The sequence below is a fragment of the Ictidomys tridecemlineatus genome, chromosome 11 (genome assembly GCF_052094955.1).
Source record: "Ictidomys tridecemlineatus isolate mIctTri1 chromosome 11, mIctTri1.hap1, whole genome shotgun sequence".
In the NCBI taxonomy this organism is placed as follows: domain Eukaryota; kingdom Metazoa; phylum Chordata; class Mammalia; order Rodentia; family Sciuridae; genus Ictidomys; species Ictidomys tridecemlineatus.
In genome coordinates, this window is record NC_135487.1 from 104,028,082 (window position 1) to 104,049,755 (window position 21,674).

The window sequence follows — 21,674 nt, forward strand, 5'->3', positions numbered from 1 at the left end:
CTGTGAAGATTTGATTTTTAGCTTGCTATATTTTCTAATTTTTTCCACAATGAACATGCATTACTCTGTAATAAATGTTTTAAATATTTATCAAAGTCATTAATGATTTATGAAATTATTAAGAAGACTGACAGGTGACCTTATGATTAAATAACATGGAAATCACTGAGGACCTTGACAAAATCTATTTAAGTAGAGGGAGCAAAACTGAATGGAACTGTTCAGCAGTTCCACATAATGTTAAACACAGAGTTACTGTATAACCCAGCAATTACATGCCTAGGTACATACTCAAGGTAATTGAAAATATGTTCATACAAAAATTTGCACACAAACATTCATAGCAACATTTTTAGTAGCCCAAAGTGGAAATAATCCAAATATCCATAACAGATGAATGGAAAAACAAAGTGTGATACAATTGGTCCTCTTTGTCTGCAGGTTCCACAACAAACCATGCATCAAAAATTTGGATTTTTTTTTTTTGTCTGTACTGAACACATACAGACTTTATTTTTTTTAATATTTCCTAAACAATAAGGACAATTATCTACACAGAATTTACATTGTACTAGCCATTACAAGTAATATAGAAATCATTTAAAATACACAGGAGGAGATAAGTAGCCTATTAGCAAATGCTATGCCATATTATAAAAGAAACTTAATTATTCAAAGATTCTGATATCCCTGGGAAGGGTTCTGGTACCAATCTGTCACAGATTTTGAGGGATGACTATATATTCATACAAGAAAATATTATTCAGCAAAAATTAATGTTACATCCTACCACATGGATGAACCTTGAAAATATTAGGCCAAGTAAAAATAAAACTAAACTAAACTAAAATATATTGTATGACTCCATGCAGATGAAATGTTTTCAACAGTTAGTTTTACAGAAACAGTGGTACTTAGGAAAGGATAATGAATGGGGTGATGGTTATGGTATAGGACTTGTTCCTGTTGTGTTCAAAGTGTATTGATGGTTGCACACCTCTGAATAGAATAAAAACCACTTTAAAAAGGGAGAATTTAGTGCTATGTGAAATATATCTCAATAAAGCTATTTGCAAAAATAAAAAGGCAGCAAAGTCTAGTTGATGTACTTATTTCAATCCTATTCAGTATTTTTTGATTTAGTATTTTCTCTGTTGTTGCCAGGACACATTTTTAAAAATCTTATCCCCCCATATTTGCTAATCATTTTCTAATTCTTCTCTCTTCTTAATCTCTATCCCTACACTACGTTCAAACTCTCCAAAATTAAAAAAAAAAGAAAGAAAAATGTATTCCTCTATTAAGAAAAACTACATTTCACTGTGTAAAAAGTATTGATACTTTTTACACCATCTATATAATATATGTACATATTACCAAAGGAATAAAGGGAGAGGGGGTTCTGCTGTCTAAAGATACATCACTTTAAGCCAACAATATATCAAATAGCCTGAATTCCAAATATTATTTTGGATTATATAAAATAACTGACAAATTACAAAACAGGTGTCCTTCCCTCTTGAAAAATGGTTAAATACTTAAATGATGCTGCTATAATTTTTAAAGAAATTTTTAAAATCAACAATGGTAGGTAAAAGTTATCATTATTTTATAGGTAAAGAGACCAAGAGAGTATAGTACTTTTAAAGTCTAAGGTAAATTTAAATTTACTGCTAATTTCCTCTCTTGGACTGTAAAATTTTAATAGTACACACTAATTATCTATTGTTGGAGTAACACCTGAGCAATTTAGCTAAAGATACAACAATAACAAAAACCTTATATACAAATATTCAAACTTGGGAAGTTTTCAGTTAAAATAATAGAAAAATATAAATTTTTTTCCTTCCAGAAAAAGGTATCTAAGAAAATGGTTCAGACACCTCATGTATATTATTCACAAGTCATACATGAATCACCCTCTTCTGTATTTCTTAAATTCTATAATAAACTGATGAAAAAACAGGTTTCATTTTCAGAACACATATATATTTTAACAATACTCCCGCTGTGCTGTTTATCTGCAGTTTTGCTTTCTGTGATTTCAGTTGTTCACCATCAACTGCTATCCAGAAATATTAAAGCAGAACATTCCAGAAAGAAATAATTTATTATAACTTTTTTAAAAATTCTGTCATTTTGAGTAGTGTGATGAAATCTTACATTCCCCTGGCTCAAGATATGAATCATCCCTTTGTCCAGGGTATCCACTCTATATCTGCTACTTGACCATTAATGATTCACTTATGTAACTGTTATCAGAGTGACTGTCAACAGTATTACAGTGCTTGTATACAGGGTTCAGTACTATCTCCACTTTCGAGCCTTCCATTTGAAAAGCATTCCTGGTACATAAGGGTGGAATAATATACTAATACAAAAGTCTATTTAAAAAACACAGTTATTTCATATTAAAGTCTTTCAGTACATAACATTTTTATTATTTTTGTTGCATCTTCTTACGCATTTCTTCAAGAGCTGCTTCCTTCTCTCTTAGCACTTGTTTAAGTCTTCTTATTTTTTCATCTCGGACGGTTTCTTCTAATTCTGGTGGTGTCACTGGAAAAATATCTTCAGTATATTTTTTACTAAAGAAATTACTTTGTTCAAAAGCTGCATATGAACTCAATGCACCTTTCTCCTCCTTCTTGTGGGAACAGTGTTCTACTTCAGTTATCTTTTCTTCTCTGGTTTTGCTGCAGCTTGTGGGAATGTTATTTTTTGATACGTCTGAAGTCGGTAAAACACTGCATAGGGGTTGGGAACTGGTGACAATAGTTACCCCATTTATGACTGTGTTGCAGGTACTCTCAGTTTTTCTCTTCTTTGTGTGATCCATCTTCTTCATGTTTTTTGCTTTTCTTTTCTTATTAAAACCCTGTTGCAATGTTGAGTAAGATCATGAAAAAAAGTTATTGTCATATATATAACGTGCTCTCAAATTTAACAAAATTTGCAAACACAAATATTTAGCAAGTAAACTCAATTCAATGAAATTTACTTGGGCCAACAATAGCAAAAAAGACCGGGATCCTACTGTGTGGTATCAAAACAAATAGCATTGTATATAATCATAGTCACTGAGAATAAACTGCTTAATTCACACCATTCCTGTTCATGTATTAAAAGCTCTATGGACATTCCAGCAAAATACAATAGCACTTGTGAAGCACCTGAGAAATAGCTGATTTAATTTTTTTTTCTTTTCCTTTGCACAGAAGATATATGTGGAAGGAAGCTTTTCATTGGGCAGGGTTGAGGTTCAGAATACTAGATGATAGATGATGATATAGTCACAACCAGAATGACAATAGATAAAGTTTCAGGGACATATCTTTTCATTATTACTGACCACTTAGGTTGCTTACAATGTATTAATAGTAAAATTGCAATGAACATCTGCATGCTTATATTTTCCACATTTGGATAATCATTAGTTGAAATGTTATGGTCTATTCTTGTATTACAATGGGGAAAAAAAGATAATAGGTGAATAAAAACACTTAAAACAATGTCTTAACTGGGGATAGATTTTTATCTGTGCATGTTTCTTTTAAACATTGTTTTGGTATAATACATACTTGCAAATTTGATAACAATCACCATTCATACCAGTGCACAAAACTAAAAATCAAATTAAAAAAAACTAATATATTCATATATTTTTGTAGTATTTACAAGGGACACTTTAAGACCTATTACCTGTTTTCTCTCTTGTTCCTTCACCACAAACTCTGTCTCTGTGTTAGTACTACTCTTCATCTCACTGCTAAAGGAATCAAAACTTTTTCCAGAGTGCAAATGATCAGGAATTCGAGTAAGGCACACTCGCAAATCTTTAGTGAGACCAAATATCTTTTTAAATTCAGCATCGCTCTTCAGACATGATGCCTTAACACTATTTCCTTGAGAGACTTTCTTGTCATTTCTTCCTTGAGAGACTTTTCCTAACGTTGATGCCATCTCATTCTGTATCTGGAATTAAGAAAACACAAACAATACTACTAATTACTCAATTTATCAGACTAGTAACTAAGAGATTATTTAATCTTTCATAAAAAAGATATCATGCTTTTAAGGATTTGCATTACCTTTACCTTACCACCCACACTCAAAATACTGAATTTAATTAAAATCTAAAATAATTCCCCTACAATTTCTACCTTTAGCTTGTTGCACTAGAAAGGTAACAGTCCATTCTCAAACAACTGAAATGAGAATAGAGGCCAATAACAACTTTTAAAAAAATGTAACATTATTTAGAAATTAGTCTTCTGAAACATTATGTCTTTAATCAATTGTGTAATTATCAGAATTCACTTCCTTAGATCTCTAAAGTTTAATGGATTATTACTGAAGAGGAAAAATACTGACATTATAAAGCAGACCTCTAAGTAAAACAAGGAAAAGGTAGGTACATGAGTATATAATAAGCACACAAACATTCATATCTTAAGAACAGAGGGTAACTGGTGGGCATGAGGAGTCAAGAGAGAAGGGCTAAAAAAAAGAAAAAAGAAACCTGTTTTAACAAAAATAAATAAATAAACCCACCACCAAAGATAATGATAAAATCTTATTTCCACAAACAACTGAAAGATACTGACTAGTCCCTTTCCACATTAAAAAGAAAAAAAACCCTGAATATTTCTCCAATACCTTCTCTCTCTCTCTCTCACACACACACCTCCCCCCAAAACCCAGTTCTCTATATACATGTTGCTTTCTTCATATACTAAAAGCATACTATTTTATATATATATATGTATGTATACAATTTTACTAATCTTTGAAGTCATATAATCCTCCCCCAACTCTTCTAAGAAAACTTGCTGTTCTGCTTTTTTTTTTTTTTTTGGTTGTTGTTGTTATTAGTTTGTTTTTGTTTTGAAGAGTTGGTATCCAAATGATTCAAGATATTGTTTGGACTTGCCTAATTGTACTCCTTCTCAAACAATACTCAGATGAGAGTTTTGATTTAATTAAGTATATGCATGATGGAGTGGGGGTGGGTAAAAGAGGTATCATAACTGAGAATTAAGAAAGAAAAAATTTCTATATAGATATATAAAAAGAATACCCTGACATGGGAAAATTACCTTTGATTCTTGGTCTCTGAAAACATACTGTTGTGAAGTAACAGTTGTTGCATCAACAGAGGAATTTATTTTCTCTATGCTCTGGATCGTATTTCCTTTTCTGGGGGCATTCTGTCCTGTACTAAATCCATCTGGAAAAACTGGCTTTGTGAATAAAGTCTTACTCTGTTTTAGGTAGTTACTGGATTGATTCATGTTATGTGGGTTTGTGGTAGAAAGAGATGATTTTTCGAACATTTTATTCTTCTCTGCACTTAGATTAATCATGGAAGCAAGCTGGGTATTTGAAAGTGATTTTGTCTCCATCTGTAAAGATTTACTTTTAGCCAAAACAATATTTACAACCTCTCTGGATATTTCTGTGACTGGACTCACTACCTGTGATGTGTTTTTTCTTAGTGGAATATCAGGAGAAACAGAATTCTGATGATCAATTTGTGATGGCAAAATATCTGCCCCCTTTTTAGCCAACAGATAGACTTTCCCATTAAACATAACCAAAGCATTATCTTTAATTGGCACACTTATGGATTGTGTCCCACTAGGACTGATGGTACTCAATGGTGGCATATTTACAGTATTATCTCCCAAACTTTTCCTATCTACGAAAGTTTTTAAAATCTTTGAAGCCACATTATTTGAAGATTTAACAGGAACAAGAGATGGAGTACAAGGCCGTAGATTTTCTTGAAAAATCCATTTCACTGGAGCAGCTTGAGAATGCTGACCACCTTTTAATTGTGTCTCTGCAGCAACTTTCGATGGAATTTGGGTGGTATTTAGTATCAATGGCTTTGCTATTTCTTTAACAGGTTTTGGATAGATATTTTGAAAGTTCTTGGTAACTACATTTTTCACTGTATTTACAGGAGATACATAAATAACTGTTGGTATTTGGGAGGACTCAACTGCTCCTGAGGTACTTGTGGTTGCAGCTGCAAGTATCTTTTGCTGAACTGAAGGAGGCAATGATGATGCAGGTACGGATTTCACTTCAGCATGGGCTGGAATTTGTAAATGATGCCCGGAAGGCAAAACTGGAGACTTCACAGTCATTGGAAGATTCGGGGTTTTGACTACAATATAAGATGAATCATTTTGTGTTGAGGGAGGAACAGCAAATGTTTGCATGGTGAGTCCATCAATTTTCACACCATGACTCTTAACTTTAGAAACTGATGAGGTAAAATTTTCAGTTCCCACAGAAGTAACTCTACCTTTTTCTGCTGTATCTACTGTTCTTGTAAGAAAATACTTTGAAGAACTGGCTGGCTGAAAAATGGGCAATTGAACTGATGCACTTGTGGAAGAGCTGGAAATCTGAGTCTGAAAAGTAACTTGAACTGGTTTTCCTGTATTCCCTTTCAAAGCATCAGACATGACTGAAGATTGAACTAGTGGGATAAGATTTCCAGAAGAATTAGGAATTGGAAGTAATTGCAGAAGATTTTTTCCATCCGAGCCAATCGTCTGAACTACTTGATACATGCAGCCTGAAACACTTAAAAGAACATTTTGAGTAAATAAATACAACATACTACATGGTATATACATTTTATTTTTAAACAAATATTTGCAAAAATTATTTTAAACTATTAAAATATAATAATACATAATTTCTTATTTTGAGTTTGCAAAGAGAAATATCTCATAATTAGGCAATAGATATGAGATATTAACATTTTTTCTCAGTAGAGATTTCTAAGGTTTTACCCTATATGACACTAGAATAGACTCCTTGAAACTATCAGCATTATCCCTTCTCCATTTCCTTGAATTCTTTCCTTTTCTCCTTTACTTTTACTAACAGGATTCTCATTCCCACCTCTACTTATGTTTATTCTTTTATTCTCACTTTTTTTCTTCCAAATCTAGTCTATCCTCTTCCAACTGACAATGAATCACAAGTTCAGTTGTCAACCACTTTTATTTTCCTTAAGACATCTCACATGGTGATATGCTAGTATGCCACATTTCATACTATAGAGTTAACTGGGTTTCTCATGTAAGAACCATTTCCTCTTGTGATTTTTGTTATAGTACATTTGAGGTTTGGTGCTAAATAGTCTCTTGTCCTTATGTTAGTTTAATTATCAATTGTCTCATCAACCCATCTGTATAATACTATGGCAATTTTAGCTGAACAGTTGTCAATGAAGGTAGAACAGACTGGAAATCAACACATTCTTTGTAAGTAAGCCAATTGTGATGCTCATCGATTGTTAGATTTTAAGAAAAGTCAATACATACTAAATCTCTGTATAATAAATTATTTGGTGATTATTTAAATGCAGACATCTTAAGTTATTTATAACTAAAACTATCTTTCAGTTCTTGAAAAATATTGAGCACTCATGGTCTCCAGGGCCATCTTACATGCTGCTATCACTCTACCTAAGTACTCTTCCCAGACATAGTTCATCATAGAGCTCAAGTCTCAGAATAATTAATATTTCTCAAGAGATACATTCTCTGGTCAACTTAACTTCCCATGTCTTTCCTTCATAATTAATCTATACATTATATCAACTAATTCCCTTTGACACAGGATGTTATATAATAACAGTGTTTGTTTTCATATCTATAGACTGTCTCCTATGCTAAATTACAGCAACATGATTAAGAGTCCATATGGTTTTCATATACTCAATGAATAAAAAAAATCAAAAGGACATTTTATGATGTGAAAATTATACAAAATCCAAATTTCAGTATCTATAAATAGGTTCTTAATATTACCCAAAGTCACACTTTGTATTTTTTTCTATATATATATCTTTCTTTTTTTTTTTTATTGGTTGTTCACAACATTACAAAGCTCTTCAATCCCTAAAAAACAAATACCAAATGTCTTCTTTGATATAATGAGAGCAACTAAGAACAGAACAGGGAGGAAGAGCAGGAAGAAAAGATTAACATTAAACAGAGACATGAGGTGGGAGGGAAAGGGAGGAAAAAAAAGGGAAATTGCATGGAAATGGAGGGAGACCCTCATTGTTATACAAAATTACATATAAGAGGTTGTGAGGGGAATGGGATAACAAACATGGAGGGAAATGAATTACACTTTGTATTTTGTACACGGCTACTTTCATGCTAAATGATAGAGTTGAATAGCTGCAGCAGAGATCATATGGTTCTCAAAGACTAAAATATTTACTACCTAGTTCTATACAGAAAAGTGTTTGGTAGCTCCCCAGATACACCAACTTGTAATCTCTTAAACTACTGTGTAAGTGGATATGTAGAGACAATTATCATTAAGTAAGATAAAGGATGTATTTGAAAGAATACAAAAATGCTTATTCCTTTTGTTAAAATATTCTCTTCCCAAGGCTTTCAGTTTCTTTGCTAACTCATCCAATCTGAAGGACGGAACTCTTCTTCCTACTCTGTACTTTTTCCTACATTTCTTTTATATAAATAACTTTGATTACTAAAATACCACTTATATGTCAACAATTCCCATATTTATATTTGTACCTTCTTTAAGATACAGGCTTATTATATATACCCCTACCTTCCCCTTGACATTTTTTTCAGAATCTTAAAGGCTCCTAAAACTGCATGGCTAGACTATCTCTGCCCATCATTACACTCAAAATTCCTTGCTATCTCATCTCTTAGGCACCTAAGTCAGAGTGCGTAAATCTTGTTTTCTCATCCCTTGTATCTAATCCATCAGAAATCCTATCGATATCATTGTTTAAATTTCCGTTACCTGTTCAATTCTTTCCAAATCAACTATTGCCACTCTAAGATAAGTAAATATCATCTCTGACTTAAGAGTACTCCAGTAGCTTCAAAATTTCTTCTTCCCTTTGGTCATAGATTCCTCTCCCTTTTAGTTCCATTCAGTACACTAAAACTGGTCCTTCCTGGCTTACAACATTTCTAGTTGCTTCCCATTATTCTTCGAATGGCAGAAAGAAAACCATTACTTCTGATACAATGGAAGCCAAAAGAAGAGAGGATTTAAAGAAAATTGGGCAATTATATGGAAAGCTTCTGAGAGTCCAGAAAGAATGAGGATTAAAAATATACACTGGATGGGCTGGGATTGTGGCTCAGTGGTGGAGCATTTGCCTAGAATGTGTAAGGCCCTGGGTTCAAGACTCATCACTGCATATAAATAAGTGAATAAAATAAAGGTTCATCAACATCTAAAAAAATAAAAATATATACACACTGGAGGAAAGACTGGCAAGAAGCTAGAAGAGGAAAAGTGGAGTTAAAGAAGGGAACTTTCTTTTTTATTTATTCATTTTTTAAGGTTAGATGAACCAAGGCATATGTAAATGCTCATATGAACCAGTTAAGAGAAAGAAATTAATAATTAAGAGAGAAAAAGATGACCAATAAGGAGTTATCAAATAGAAACCAAAAGACAAGTAGAGGAATTAAAACTTATAGCAGGAGAAATATCTTCTTCTATTGGAATTGAAAGGAAGGTTAGGTATACTTGCAGGTAAGGTACATAACTTTGGTGTCAGAAAGCTGCAATTCTGATCTGATAGCATTTATTTTCTTCATGAAAAAGGATATGACATCATCTACTGGGAATAAGAGCAAACATAGGGAGAGATTTGAGGAGGATCAAAAATTTGGAACACTCTTTGTGAAAGAATAAGCTGACCATAGAAAATATTAGAGTTGTCAGGTGTGTACTAATGGATGAGGGAGGCAGGTAGTAATTATGAATTTGTAGTGCTACTAACTTGTACTCTTGTGAAATTTTCTTTCTCTCACTACATACAAGTAAAGAGAAAGCATACTGCTGAATTCATACAGGATGGTGATGATTTCAGAAGGGTACAATGAAAACTGAAAAGGAAATTGATAAGAGATATTAAAATGATAAAACAGAATCTAAATCAGATACAAAGAAAATGAAAGAATCAAGGTTAAAATATAAAGAAAAAGGACTGGAAAGTCATATAAAGTTAAAGAAGTCATAGTGAAGCCTAGGGTATAGCTCAGTGGTAGAGCACGTGCATGCTCAATCCTCAGCATAAAACAAAACAACCCCAAAAAACCACAATGAAAGTATTTAACAAGTAAGCTAGAAATATAAGACCTGATATTTAGAAAGCAGGATGCCTAAATCAATAATTCTGTAGATGCAGCAATTTCATCTGATAACAAGGACTACAAAATTAACTGGCTATGACAGAATGGAGAATAAAAAAACTGGGGGAAAAGATCTTCATATCAAAGAACCAGGCAACAAAGATATTATCCATATAGATGTTGAAGTCATACAGAATTAGAAAGAAGACTGTTAGCTAGATGCCTAGTTCAATGGCAGGAAGATGGTAGATACTCTTAATGAGCCACAATTAAGAACTGATATTCCAGAAAGTTGTCTTGAAGCCCACTTTTTTGCAGTCTATTTTCTATCCTACAATTCTATTAAAACTTCATTCTCAGATATTACCAAATACGTCTTCATAGTTAAGTCTGTCTTCATCCTCATTCCCTTCGTACTGTCTGTTGCCAAGTGACACTGATGGCCAATTATACTTTCATCTTGAAACTCGTCTCATTCTTTTTGTGGTTTCTAGTGTGTACAATTTGTTTCTCTTGATTTTCTTTGCCCTCCCTTCCTTATTCATTTTTCGGCATTTTAAGTATTCAATCATGGCTATTCTTCAAAGTATAGTTCTTGATTCTGCTTTTCTTCTTTAAGACATTCTTCCTTAAAGAGTACACCAATTTTCATGGCTTCAAATATTCCCCTCAACTACTTCCTTCGTAATACTGACTCCTAGGGGTACATGCTTTTATTCCTATACCCAATATTGATCTCAGTTTCATAGTTGTGATGTCTTATAAAACACTTCCATTTTAATACCATCATTTAAAATTCAACAAGTTAAAATTAATCTCTATTAAAAACTAGTACTTTATCCTACTTTCCAACCATATGATAGCACTATACACCAGGTCATAAAGGCTATAAATCACCAAGTCATCTCTAAAGTATCATTATTATCTTCTTATTCACTTTAGATTCCCTGTAGCACTTTGCATTCATACTTATAAAATAAACAGTACAGAAATGTATACTGAACAAATTACCAAGTCTATAGTTTTCTATTTTTTAACAGACTGCATCCATCTTTTCTTTTTTCACCATTCCAACTTCTACCATCTAGATTAAACCTCATCATCTTGTCTAGAGCTCTTCCATCTGGTTTCTTTTGCTTTGATGTTTAAGCTAGTTTTTCTGGTTGCAATTACTACTGACTAGTATGTATACTAGGATAAATTGTTTTCATCCTGTTGCTTTGTGCTCAAAGTTTCAATGTTAATCACCGCCAACCCAGTTTTACAGGAAAATCTACAACCTAATCCCAATCAATCTTTAGAATACTATCTACAACTTCTCTATATGAAATCTTTGCTCTATGAAGAGACCTTTTTGCTATTCTGGAGTATGCCATGCAACTTATTCATTCTAAGTATTCTTTAATTTTTATTTTCCAACAACTTAAAATAGGCTCAAAATTCATCTGCCTCACAAAACACCTGCCAGTCATTCAATCTCACAGTTTCTTTCAACTTTGGAATCACTGAAACACTTTCACTGGTGCAACTGAAGCTGGAAGTTACGTAATATCTTCTTTATTGCCTTTTATCTACTAGCTATTTTTAAAAAATAAAACAAAATGATATTTCCCCCAGTAACACTGAATTCCTTAAGACACCATATCAATGACTTGCATTTGTTCTTCAACTACCAAGCACAGCAGACCCTTGAAAAATATTATATGAAAAATGATGCAGTTCTTTCCAGTCACCATTTCAACTCAACTATCTCAATGCTTTTTATTGTTTAGTATCCTTTCATATAATTATATACTTCATTTATCAGCAAAATCTGCCTAACAACTAGAAGTTTCATGTGAGTAGAACACATCCTTTATAAGTATTTGTGTAAGAGTAAACATGTTTTAATTGAGATGGTATTTCAACAAATTACATATATTTCTGATCCTTTACATACTACATTAGATGGCCTCTACATTTCTGCTTTAAAAAAATTATTGCAAAAATTATTTTGAAATCTAATTAATGAAATCCCCACATGCTTCCTTCACAAAGAGGGAAAATGCAGCTTCTTCCAAGTCTACATATCAGTAAAGATACACATAATCTACCAGAGACTATAAATTCCTCAAGGGTAGTTTACTCTATTAACACCTACATCCTGTGCACATAATAGAGCAAATGAACTTTAGTTAGCTGGATTGAATCCTACAAACTATAATTTTAAAAATCCCTAATTTCCTGGCAATAAAATAGAATGGATTCTAAGTACTAAGCTGAAATGCAGAAAGTTAAGGAAAAAAGTGATACATTATAGTAAAATTCATACTCTTTCAATCAATATTCTTTTTTCCCCACATCTAGAAGTTAACACTCCATTTAAAAGATTAACTAACTAATCAAATCCTACAAAGATGCTATTTTCTTAAAGATCATATTCTGCTGGATGACTGAACTAAAACTAGAATCAGAATCTACTTCCTGTGTTCTGGCTTAGTCACTTAAAAAGAAATTTACATGTCCTCTTCAAATCTCTATTTATTCATCTGTTATATGGAGAAAATAAGGATAGCTATAATGTTATAAACTGCCATGGAGCATGATAGATATAGTCTTCCATTAAATTTTGCAATTGGTCTCCAAAAATAAAGTCTTTTGAAAACATTATAAAAACTAACCAAAAGGCCTATTAAGCAGGGCACTGTGGTGCACACCTATCCCAGCTATTTGGGAAGTTGAGATGGGAGGATCACTTGAGCCAAGTTCAAGACCATCCTGAGCAACTTAGTGCGACTCCATCTCCAAAAGAAAAAAAAAAAAGCCTATTAAACATACTGACATTATTATATAACTTTGGACACTTTTTTGAGTATTCTAATACTGGTATGAGATGCATATTCAAATAGGATGAAAAAAATTTTGAAATATTACCATAAAATACATCATTTCAACTGCTAGGAGTCCCTTTTCTATCTTACTATCTATTATGCAACATTAAGTACATAATGTTACATAATATATGTAAGTACTTGTTACATATAACAACATATGTCACATATTAAATGTATTATATAATAGCTGTCATTAATTGTACTTCTACTTGCCCTACTAGGTGGGTAGTGTCATTAACACTTCATAGTTGAAAAAGCAAGGTGGTTAGAAATAGTGTAAACTTTTGCAGAATACATGCTCTTCTTGAACAATCCTATGCACTTTCTGTATTTAGCATAACTCCACCAAAACAGAGCCCAAAAATTCAAATGTATCAACCCACAGATTAATGACAGATTTGTTAGCATGTACATACAGTTTAACTCTCCCTCTCTCCCTCCCCCATCTCACATGCTCATACAAATTTCAAAAGTAAAAATGAAACTTGTACATTCAAATGTACACCAAACTGAAAGTGAAACATTATCTTTCTAACCAAAGCAAGACCCCTGTTGAGGACACTAATTATAGCTGGAAAACAAAGGGTTAAGGGAGGACAGACGTTAACTGCCAATCACATAACTAATTCCTCTTGCTGGAGAATGTATAATCAGAGGTTTATGTTATAATACCTCTAAACTCAATGACTCCCAATTTTCTATTTTCAGCTTTCATCCTGGGGTTTCAGATTCAAATATCCTTCTGATTGCTTTGGGTATTCTTTATCTCAGTTAATTTACCAATATACACCCAGAAAACTCATACTATCATTGATTTCACTTTCTTCATGGCAATCAATAACAAGGTCTGCTTATTTTCCATACTACTACTTTAAATCCAATGCCTCCTATACACCATTCTAGTTCAGGTACCCTCAGGATCTCTGAAAAGACCTATCTTACTTTCAAATCTATACTGACATCAGTTATCTAAAATATACACTTAAGCATGTCAATCTTCTCCTAAAATCTTCTAAACAATCTCCAACAGATGAAAAATAACCTCTTCAGCAGGGCAAGCCAACTCTTAAGAGTGCTCTACTTATCCTGTTCATAATACAAAAAAATCAAGCACATTCTAAATTGTTAGAAACTAACCATATTGGTTATTTACCAAATTTTCTCTGGGCATATCATGTATCTGTCTTTAACTGGATGGTTGACACTTATGTTTCCTAACTTGGTTGCTTCTGAAACCTTTCCTATAACTTCCTGGCTCTGTGCCCTGACAGCACCTCATGAATAACACTATCATAAAATTTATACATCTGCTTCTCCTCAACCCTCTCATTAGACTATAAGGTTTTTCATGGCAATGGCTGATAGCCCATTCTTCAGTCTCCCAATTTAGCACATAGTCCTCAACCCTCTCATTAGACTATAAGGTTTTTCATGGCAATGGCTGATAGCCCATTCTTCAGTCTCCCAATTTAGCACATAGTAGGTACTCAGTGCAAACCTACATAGGTACTATCACAAATATTTTCCAGATTTTCCCTTTGGACTTGTAAGATTAAATTTGGGTTTTACATTTTAAATCTGGATGAATTACAATAAACATTCCATACCATGTTACTGAATTTTCCTAAAAAGGAAAAGAGCAATAACTCAGGAAAAATTGAAACTACAGAAATTAAGAAAATCAATCATTTTATGAACAAATGATTTAGTACCATCAAAATTATTATCATAAAAATAACTAAACTTGCATTAAACTAAAATAGATGCCATTAATCATTACTTACAGAATTATATTTGGACATATGCATGCTATTACTCACAAAACAGAATAGAAGCAAATATGCAAGTGATAACTGAAGTGCTAAATAGCTTCAGAAAACCATTGGGTGAATGTTCAAAATATGTGACGTAAAAACCTCAACAATTTAAAGAAATAAATGCATGTAAATATGAAGAAACAACAATGCATAAACCAATGAGTTAACAACTTGAAGTGATTTATGAATGTAACCAAAACAATTTAACTGACAATGATTTTTTTAAAGTAAAAAAAAAAATAACCAAAAGGATTAGAAACTGGATTAAAAAAATTCAAGTACACAATAAATAACCTTTAAAATATCTCAAATCTTATTCCTGATTTTGGAAATTAATGCAATCTTAAAATGAACTGTCTACAAATTATGCTAAGTCAGAGCTACCAAACACCTAAATACTAAAACAAGGTACGAAAAATTAAACAATCAATAGAAAACAATTCTACTATTGCATTTACATACAGAGCGTTATCTCTGCACCTTCCCCAAAACTTCCACGAAATAAAAACTGTATATACACAAAAGCTCTTTTTATGATGTGCAATACAACGGTTGTTTCCAAGTAGTTCTTTAATATTGTTCTAGCTTAGTACTTATTAATAACCGTTTCCTTTTATAATACTATGCATAATTTTAAAGAATTACCCTTAAGCCAGGTAATAATCCTATGTCCTGGGTTACTCACATATCAAAAACAGCTAATATTTTAATAGTGCCTTACTCTTTCCTTAACACTATCATATATATATATATATATATATATATATTTTTTTTTTTCTTTTAAATCTTAAAATATCTCTAGATGCTATTATTTACAAACTGGAAACTAAAGCCCTAGAATTCATAAATACCAACCCATAAAGCTGGGATTAACATCAGATGGCCTGATTTTCTTCAAACACAAATTCCCTTTTATGAGTTTTGCATCTAATGTCGTTCTTTGTAATCAGTCTGGAGACCTAATATTATTCTCGCACCTAAAATACACCGACTATGGTATATATCCCTGTTAATATTTTGTTGTTCCCATTTAATCTTGAATAACAAACTTTTTAAAAATTCAGAATTACTGATAATCAATTTCCCAAAGTTTACAAGAATGTCTTTCTAAAAAAAAACGATCTAACGCATATACACGTACTGAACGCCCCTCCAGTCAACTACTGTGCTCTCTAGACATTCAATGATGTCACAATCTCCTAAGTACTGGATTTACACGAGAATTTTTCTTTCCTCTCCTCTTTACATAAAGCTATTATTTGAAAATTGAAATGGTCTATTTCCTTGTCCTAGCACAAGTTTTCTTCAATTTTATATCCCGTCTTTCTCACTTACTCTCTGAAAAGGCGCCTATTCTAGCTGAAGGTCCAGCGCCCCCAAGGCTGCACTTGCTAATCCACGCCCACAGCGTGTTTTTCTGCCGGCGCCTGAGAATCTTCTAGAAGGGTTTGGTCACACAGTGCGTCGGCCATGTTGATTCTCCTCGCCCGTGGAGATCTACTCAGTGCGCCTATGAAACTCGAGCTGCTGGAGTCCTGCCGAGCCCGCGCAGGGCTGCGTGCGTCAGGCTCCGGAGAGCCTTTACGTTTCCGGGAGGGAGACGCTCGCTGGAGCGCCGGCGACGAGCGCTTTCCGCTGGAGTGGCGCACTCGGCGGGGGTCCGACTCCGGTACACTGCGCAGCGTCGGGAAACGACGGCCCCCTCGACAGCCTGCCTAGAGACCGGGCCAGGGGCGGGCGCGTGGAGGGTTCGAAACCGGTACTTACCAATGTGAGGCGTGGCCTGAATTTTCCTCTGCGGGTTTCAGGAAGACCCTCTGTAGATTATTGGACATTTTAGAGGGTGGGGGAAGGGACAGATCATCCAGCAAAGTGGGGAATGTGGGGCTGAGGTTCTCAAGGAAGCGAAAGTCACAACGAGAGAATATTGGGCTTCAGTTGCCCCGCAGCAATTGTGAGGGGTTCGATGCGGAACGGAGGAAGACCCCAGGCTCTCAAGAGGGCGTATCCCCAAGCTTCCGAGGGAGGTGGCGCAGCCACCCACAAACCGGAAGGCTCCGCGCGGCGTCTGCACCCTCCCAAACCCTCTCGGAGATTCAGCGTAAGTCTCCGCCTCCGAATTTACGTCATCGCTCCGCAGCCCTCAAAGCCGGAGAGGGAGGTGTGGCCTTAATGATACCGCCCCCAACAAGGGCCTGATCGGTGAAGACGGCGGCGCGTCCACTTGGCTCTGCCGCCCCGCCCACCGAAGCCGGTTGCCAGAGCAAAGCTCAGACCCGGGGCATCCGGCATCGTCATGTCCGGTTACTAAGGCGAGTGGCTCGCTAAGGCTCCGCCCTTACAATGCGACCCAATCGCGAGTGAAGTTTGCCATCTCTTCTTCCGGATCAAGGAACAAATCGCAAAAGAAAATTCTCCGGACGTCTACGCAAAATAAAATATTTCCGGGGTCAATCGTAAATTTTTTGTCGTTTTGCTTCTAGCCTAAGTTTTCATGCCTTGCCCTTGTTTGAAAAGACTAAGGCAGGCCTTTTGGAGTACTCCTACACTAGTGGTGTGAAAAAGTTTTAGATGTCTTCCTAAAGAAGTCTTGTTACTGGTTCCCTGAAAGTCTCCCCCCACTTCTTGAGCTTTTTCCTCTAGACTTATTTAACCCCTTCTTCCACTTACACTTTCATGTCTCAGTCAAAACTGTCATTTATTGCCATATAAACGATTTGTTAAGTCCCGAAAAATATTATTCCTTATGAAAACATTTTTTGACACCTTTGTTTGAATCTCCAGAGAAACGCTTTTCAGAAGTTTCTGGAATACTGAAGTTAAATATCTGAAATGGCTTCGGTCTCTGTTTAAAGGGTAGACATTATAGTTAAATTGGCTCCAAAATGATGTGGGAGGGGTAGTTCCCCAAATCCAGTTTTATCTAGTGTAGGCAATCCCTGGAAAAAACTGACTGGCACTTCTCAAATTTAGGAGACAGTTAAGTAGCCAATTTGAATATTTATTTTGATTATTTACAAATGGAGTTATTTTTGATGGGCTTATTTCGCTTCCCATGATATTCGCCATTTATTTATTATCCATTTACAGGTACAGCAAATGGAATGATTTCATTCTTCTTTAAAGCTGAGTAATAGTCCATTGAATATATACCACATTTTCTTTATACACGCATCTATTGAAGGATACCTAGAGTAGTTCCATAGTTCAGCAACTGTGAATGGATGTGGCTCATCAAACCCAAAGCTGAATGTTATCTCTGATATGTGGAAGTTAATTCACAAGGGGGGGGGCACTAGAGAAGAATTGAGTTATCTTTGATTAGATAGAGGGAAGTGAAGGGAGGGGAAGGGAGATGGAAACAAGAAGGATAATAGAGTGAAACAGACATTATTATTTTATGTATGTTGTCTGCCATGGCCAACGTGATTCTACAACATGTACACTCAGAAAATTGAGAAATTATATCCCATCTGTGTGTGCTATATCAAAGTGCATAAATGCATTCTATTGTCATGTATAACTGATTAAGATAAATTTTTTTTAAATTAAATGGAGTTATTTCTTTCTGTAACCCCATAAGGAAATAATACTTGTTTAAAAAACTTCATGTCCATATATAATAAAAAATACTAACTTCTCTTCACTCGGTTGAAGGTTAACTTCAACTATATAGAATTTACCTATATCTGTCTCATTACTGAAGAGGGGGTAGAGTGGTGAGTTCTTAATGTTGCTGTGAATTTTTCATCTATCTGTGAAAGCAAATTACTTGAAAGCGTTTCCCATTCCTGCTTGTTATATTTTTTCATTTATCTATCATTTCTTACCCTTTGCTTCTCATATTCATCACCACTCCCTATAAATAAGACTAAGTATCTCAGGATGGGTTTTCTGGGAAGCAGATTCTTAGGATGGAGTTGGGTATGCAGAAGGTGTATTAGAGGTCAATATCTGTGGAAATAAAGGACAGGAAGCAAAAAGCAGAGTGAGAAGCTAAGCTATGATCTCCAATCTCAGACAAGGCCTTAGCCTGCCCCACATAGAAGTCCAAAACTGGCATGAACTTTAGATGTTTTATCCAGCAGGGTGACAGCTTTATGATGATCGGTTACTGTTTGAAGACTGTGATGAAGAGTTTATGCCTTTGGATAAGAAGGATCTCTTTAGTCAAAATCAGTTATTCAAAGAGGCTGATTGATAAAGCTTGTCTGCTGGCAGCACTCCCAATATCTGGGAGAATATGACCTTCATTCCTTAAGAGTATTCTGGGATGTGCATCACAGCAATCGCTGTAGTCATTAAACCACTCAGACATCCATTTATTGCAATTGATGCTGTGTGTGTCACACTTATTAAGAATCTTCACTCAACAGCAATATTAATTATTCCCTCACTCAAAGCCATTGGCAATTTTCATTCATTGATTTCCTCCTACCTTTTTATAGATTTCTCCTCAGATCTTTTGAAGTTTCATCCTTCTCTTCTCAGTCATTAAATAAGGGAGTTCCTTAAATCTTGATCATTAATCTTATTTTCTCAAACTGTCCTGTCTCCGCAGGTGATTTCATACATGCTTATAAGCATTAATTACTACCTCTACCCATTATTATACTACAAAACACAAAAATAACCATATGTACTAGATACTATACTAATATTTACTTCACAAATATTAACTTATTTACTTCCAACTAATAAAAAATTATTATATACAGATGAAGAAACTACCCACAGACAGGGCAAATAACTTTCCAGAGATTATACAGCTTTTGAGAGGTGGAGACATTTCCAAATCCAGGTTGTCTGTGTGAAGAGTGTTTGTACTTTACTAATATGTTATGCCACAATTTGATTCATAAATTTATATCTCCACTTCTTATTCTCTGATATTTGTAGCTTTATATGTAAGTGAATTGTTGAGATATTTTGAAATTGTTTTTAAAGCTTCTTCAAATAAAACATGTTCAAAACCAAACATAAATTTCACCTATCCACATTACACTTTCTTTTTTCAATGCTATCTCTAGGAAGAAAAACACACTGTATTCTATTAAAACTGCTGAACTACTGGTGTCACACTTTTTTCTTGCTAGTATATGTACTGCCAAAGTGAGTGTCAGGCATCATTCTTTTTTTAAAAAATTTTCAATTAATTTTTATTGGTGCATTATAAGTATACATAATAATAGAATTTATTGTGACATAATTGTACATGCATATAATGTAAATCAATTTTATTCCCCAGTGCTACATCTGTATTAAAGATTATGCAGACTGATGTCAGCTGAGAACATCGTGATTGTGGAGAGATGGCAAATTGTAGCTTGAGAGGCAAAATTAGCTTGGGCTACATTGAGACCTTTAGAAAAAAAAAAGCCATTTACTTTTTTATCTGACCTAACATTATCCTATTAGATAAACCTCTCAAAATATATTAACATCTTAATAGACCTCTAGCCTCTGCCAATCCTAAAGCTAAGAAGGCTGTAACAGTCAATACCTATAGGAAAAACTTTCCCTCTTTGCTACAGCTTACCTACCTACTGGCCCAACCAATTTATTTCTTAAACATATTGATTGATGACTTTCGTTCTTTGGCTACAAAATAGTTCATGTAACCTCTTCCACATCAGAACAAGTCATTCAGGCAACTTGAATCCATGTTCCCATGCCACTCATACTTGGTTCAGAGTAAGCTGTCTTATTATTTCATGTCATCATTTACAATGGAGATGGATAGTGATGATGGTTCTTTAACAATGTGCATGTATATACTTAAAAATGCCATGAATTATACTCAAAATGGTCAAAATTATACAGTATGAACATTTTAGAATAAAAGTTTAAAAATAAAATACATATACACATGTACATAAATAAAAGAACATAGAAAAGGATTCTTATGGATATACATCAAAGAACTGTCAATGGTTATCTCTAGATGTTGAAAGAAGTGATTTTACTTTCTTTTTTTTTATAAATATTGTGATATTGTGAAATAAACTTTTGGTCTTCATCCCATTTCCTGGCACACATCTCCTAAAATCCATGAAATCTTCAAAGTGATAAATGACAAGTGACTTTTTATATGCTAAGAACTGACAAAGAGTAGGGCCTGATGGTGAAGTTGGCCAATGAAATAATATATCAGGCTGGGGTTGTGGCTCAGCGGTAGAGCTCTCACCTAACACATGCGAAGCCCTGGGTTTGATCCTCAGCACCACATAAAACTAAATAAATGCATAAAAATTTAAAAATATAAATAAATAGATTATGCCTGTGCTAGCAGAGCCGTCATAAAAACTTGAAAAGAAAAGTTTTGAAGAGTCTGGGAGCTGAATGCATAGAAGTTCTTGGAGGGTGGCACACCCATACTTCATTCTATGCACCTCTTTATCTGGATCCTTTCTGATAAATTATTTTTTATTGTTTTGGTGATAACTTTTATAATAAGCTGGTAAATGTTTCCCTTAATTTCGTGAACCTCTCTACCAAATTAATAAAGGAAGAGGTAAACAGGGAACCCTAATTAATAGCTGGTGTCTTGCAGGGCTAAGCCCTCAACCTGTGGGAACTGTTGTTACCTCCAAGAAGACAGTGTCAAAAATAAATTGAATTTAAGGACACCCAGCCAGTGTCTGATTCTGCAGCATTACTTGCTCGGTGGGTGAGGAATCTCCCTGCCCTGCCAGTCTTATTTCATAAGAATGTTGTAAGAGTATAGTAGGAAAAAACTGACTTTTAGTATTCATCTGCTTTTATTATTCTCTAAAATTTCTACCATGAGCATGCAATATATGACAAGAAAAATA

General features: G+C 34.2%; 1 protein-coding gene across 5 annotated transcripts; it reads right to left on the minus strand.

Annotated features, from left to right (window-relative positions):
* Positions 1-337: 337 nt before the first annotated feature.
* Positions 338-17,145, minus strand: Lrif1 (ligand dependent nuclear receptor interacting factor 1). 5 transcript variants are annotated; one of them, XM_040287410.2, is made up of 4 exons: positions 16,627-17,145; positions 5,100-6,592; positions 3,703-3,975; positions 338-2,878 (listed from the first exon to the last, which is right to left on the minus strand). In XM_040287410.2, exons 2-4 carry the CDS (start codon positions 6,585-6,587, stop codon positions 2,441-2,443), a joined length of 2,199 nt encoding a protein of 732 aa, XP_040143344.1. In that variant the 5' UTR covers positions 6,588-6,592; positions 16,627-17,145; the 3' UTR covers positions 338-2,440. The 5 variants fall into 5 exon arrangements, with proteins under 5 accessions (XP_040143344.1, XP_005338183.2, XP_040143343.1 ...); XM_005338126.5 differs by having other exon boundaries at positions 5,100-6,600; positions 16,627-17,144; XM_040287409.2 differs by lacking the exon at positions 16,627-17,145 and adding an exon at positions 16,195-16,598 and having other exon boundaries at positions 5,100-6,600.
* Positions 17,146-21,674: the final 4,529 nt, after the last annotated feature.

Excerpts from the sequence above, each read along its gene's own strand:
- Lrif1 (XM_005338126.5), bottom strand. The coding sequence starts at position 16,694 with ATGTCCAATAATCTACAGAGGGTCTTCCTGAAACCCGCAGAGGAAAAT. Across the intron at positions 3,976-5,099 it reads TCAGAGACCAAGAATCAAAG|ATACAGAATGAGATGGCATC; the intron begins GTAATTTTCCCA and ends TCTTAATTCCAG. Across the intron at positions 2,879-3,702 it reads AGGAACAAGAGAGAAAACAG|GGTTTTAATAAGAAAAGAAA; the intron begins GTAATAGGTCTT and ends ACATTGCAACAG.